Source organism: Sinocyclocheilus anshuiensis, unplaced genomic scaffold (assembly GCF_001515605.1).
Source record: "Sinocyclocheilus anshuiensis isolate Anshui unplaced genomic scaffold, SAMN03320099.WGS_v1.1 scaffold1644, whole genome shotgun sequence".
NCBI classification, from domain to species: domain Eukaryota; kingdom Metazoa; phylum Chordata; class Actinopteri; order Cypriniformes; family Cyprinidae; genus Sinocyclocheilus; species Sinocyclocheilus anshuiensis.
In genome coordinates this window covers 37,553-39,474 of record NW_015557451.1, presented here as the reverse complement: position 1 = coordinate 39,474, position 1,922 = coordinate 37,553, and the positions used below count along the sequence as shown (strand labels likewise).

The window sequence follows — 1,922 nt, the reverse complement described above, 5'->3', positions numbered from 1 at the left end:
GGGGGGGGGGGGGTTTCTTAAATATGTTTCCAATTTCATGGCAAAATATTAATTTATTTAAAAAAAACTCTTATCTTTCTCATCATCCTTAAGGTAACAGATTCTACACTGTATTTCAGATATATTCAAACAATTACCAGGCTGACTTTGGTATTATATTACAGGCTTGTCTAACCTCATGTTGGGATATAATTTTATACATGATAATGACATTCCTTTGCATAATAAACTGCAGACACAACAGGTGCTGGTCCCTGCAGGCAGCCGAAAACCAACCCCTTGAGCTTCTTGTTTTTCATGCTAGTTGGTCTAAGGACCATTATAAATAAATACAACATGGATTATATAATTAGACTATTGCTATCAGGGGATACTGACTCACACGAAAGGAATGAAACCAGACATGACTAGATTACAGATGCCTTCACCAGCAAATTTGATTTGATGTGACATTGCCAAAAAATATTTTTAAAGACTTTGCAAATCATATTCAAATTAATGCTAATTCATTTCATAGAACTACACAGCAGAAAATTTGGCCTTGTTTTTCAGTTAAAATATGTAAAAATCATTAAAACAAGTTACATGTAACTGAGCAACACCATAAAACATTAAGACTTGTTTTCATAGACTGTATCTTGAACAGGAGTACATTTTGTCCTATTGCACTATTGTAACTTTTTATACTTACAAAAGCAAGTGAAAATCATGTTAAATATACATTCTCTGAAAACAAGCCTCAATAATATTTTGAATACATTTATCTTGTTTTAAAGATTTTTAGAAGTAATATTTTTGCAGTGTAGGGAAATAATCACTGAAACCCATTTGAAAAGTTGTTCTTCTACCTTGTACTTCTGGAAAGTCAATTGATTCATCGTCAACATAAGGTTTAGGACAAGACAACCAAAAACAGGCACATGAGCAGGACACAAAACGCAACAAATCTCACATCCAGACAGGTTAGCGAATTAAACAGCATACGAGGGGACACAAATAACATTTCTTGTCTGTCTTTGTTTCAGAGCCAACGTTTCAAGCCACACATTTTCAGATACAAGTAACGCTTAAACGCTGAATCTGGATCAGCTCCTACCATGAAGTAAATCACAACTAATCTAAAATCAGTATAATAGGTTGGTTTTAAAACAAGTCTCCACTTACCTATTTGGGGCATTTGGTTGGCAGAAGAGAGCCAGGCTATTGGCCTGTTTGTTGACATTGTTACTTGTGATAGCATTTGTTGAGCCATCTTGGGAATTTAGTTTCTTATTGTTCTTTATCATACTTCCGCACCAGAAAAGCTGAATGGAGGGCAAATGTGCTCCTGTAGCACTCACACCTGCTCTGGGACCCAAAGAGACCTTAAAATCCACAAATAAACCAACCCACGGGAATACAGAGACTGAAATGCTTTCAGAAGGATGAAAAAGTGTCTAATTGATGAGAAATCAACACGTGATGGGATGCTGGTTGTTGTGGATAGTCTTAGGATGATTGATTGGTTGCTGATCCTTACCTGGTGGTGCAAACAGGGTATTGTGTATGGGTTGCCATATAAAATGACCTGGTGAATGGGTAATAAATAAGCGCTGAAAGTCCCAAAATAATGACTACGTCCAATAGATGATACCAGAGCTCTGTAGTTAGAAGATCTTCATTTGACGTACATTAAAGAAAATGTTCTTTCTTCAACAAATGATTTGATAAAATCAAGCTGGCATTACCTTGTTGACAAAAATGACACACTTTCATATGCTGCAAATACTCCTTTAAAAAATGGAAAGTCTCAAAACAAGGTGGGATTGCAAAGAGTGTCCTTGGATTTCAAGCCACACGTCTTCTGCCTCCCGGATCAGTGAGTTGGTGTAGCTGGGCCAAAGCGTCACATGCCGGACGTCTGTAGGGAGGGGAGAGAAGGG

General features: G+C 37.0%; 1 protein-coding gene across 1 annotated transcript in view; it reads right to left on the bottom strand.

Moving 5' to 3' along the window:
- The window catches only part of LOC107679225 (zinc finger protein 638-like), a 30,233-nt gene extending 28,837 nt beyond the window's left edge, over window positions 1-1,396 (bottom strand). Inside the window, exon 1 of the mRNA XM_016474738.1 lies at window positions 1,165-1,396. Coding sequence (XP_016330224.1) covers window positions 1,165-1,286 — 122 coding nt within the window. The 5' untranslated portion in view covers window positions 1,287-1,396. The remainder of the gene's footprint in view (window positions 1-1,164) is intronic.
- Between the last annotated feature and the right edge of the window lie 526 nt (window positions 1,397-1,922).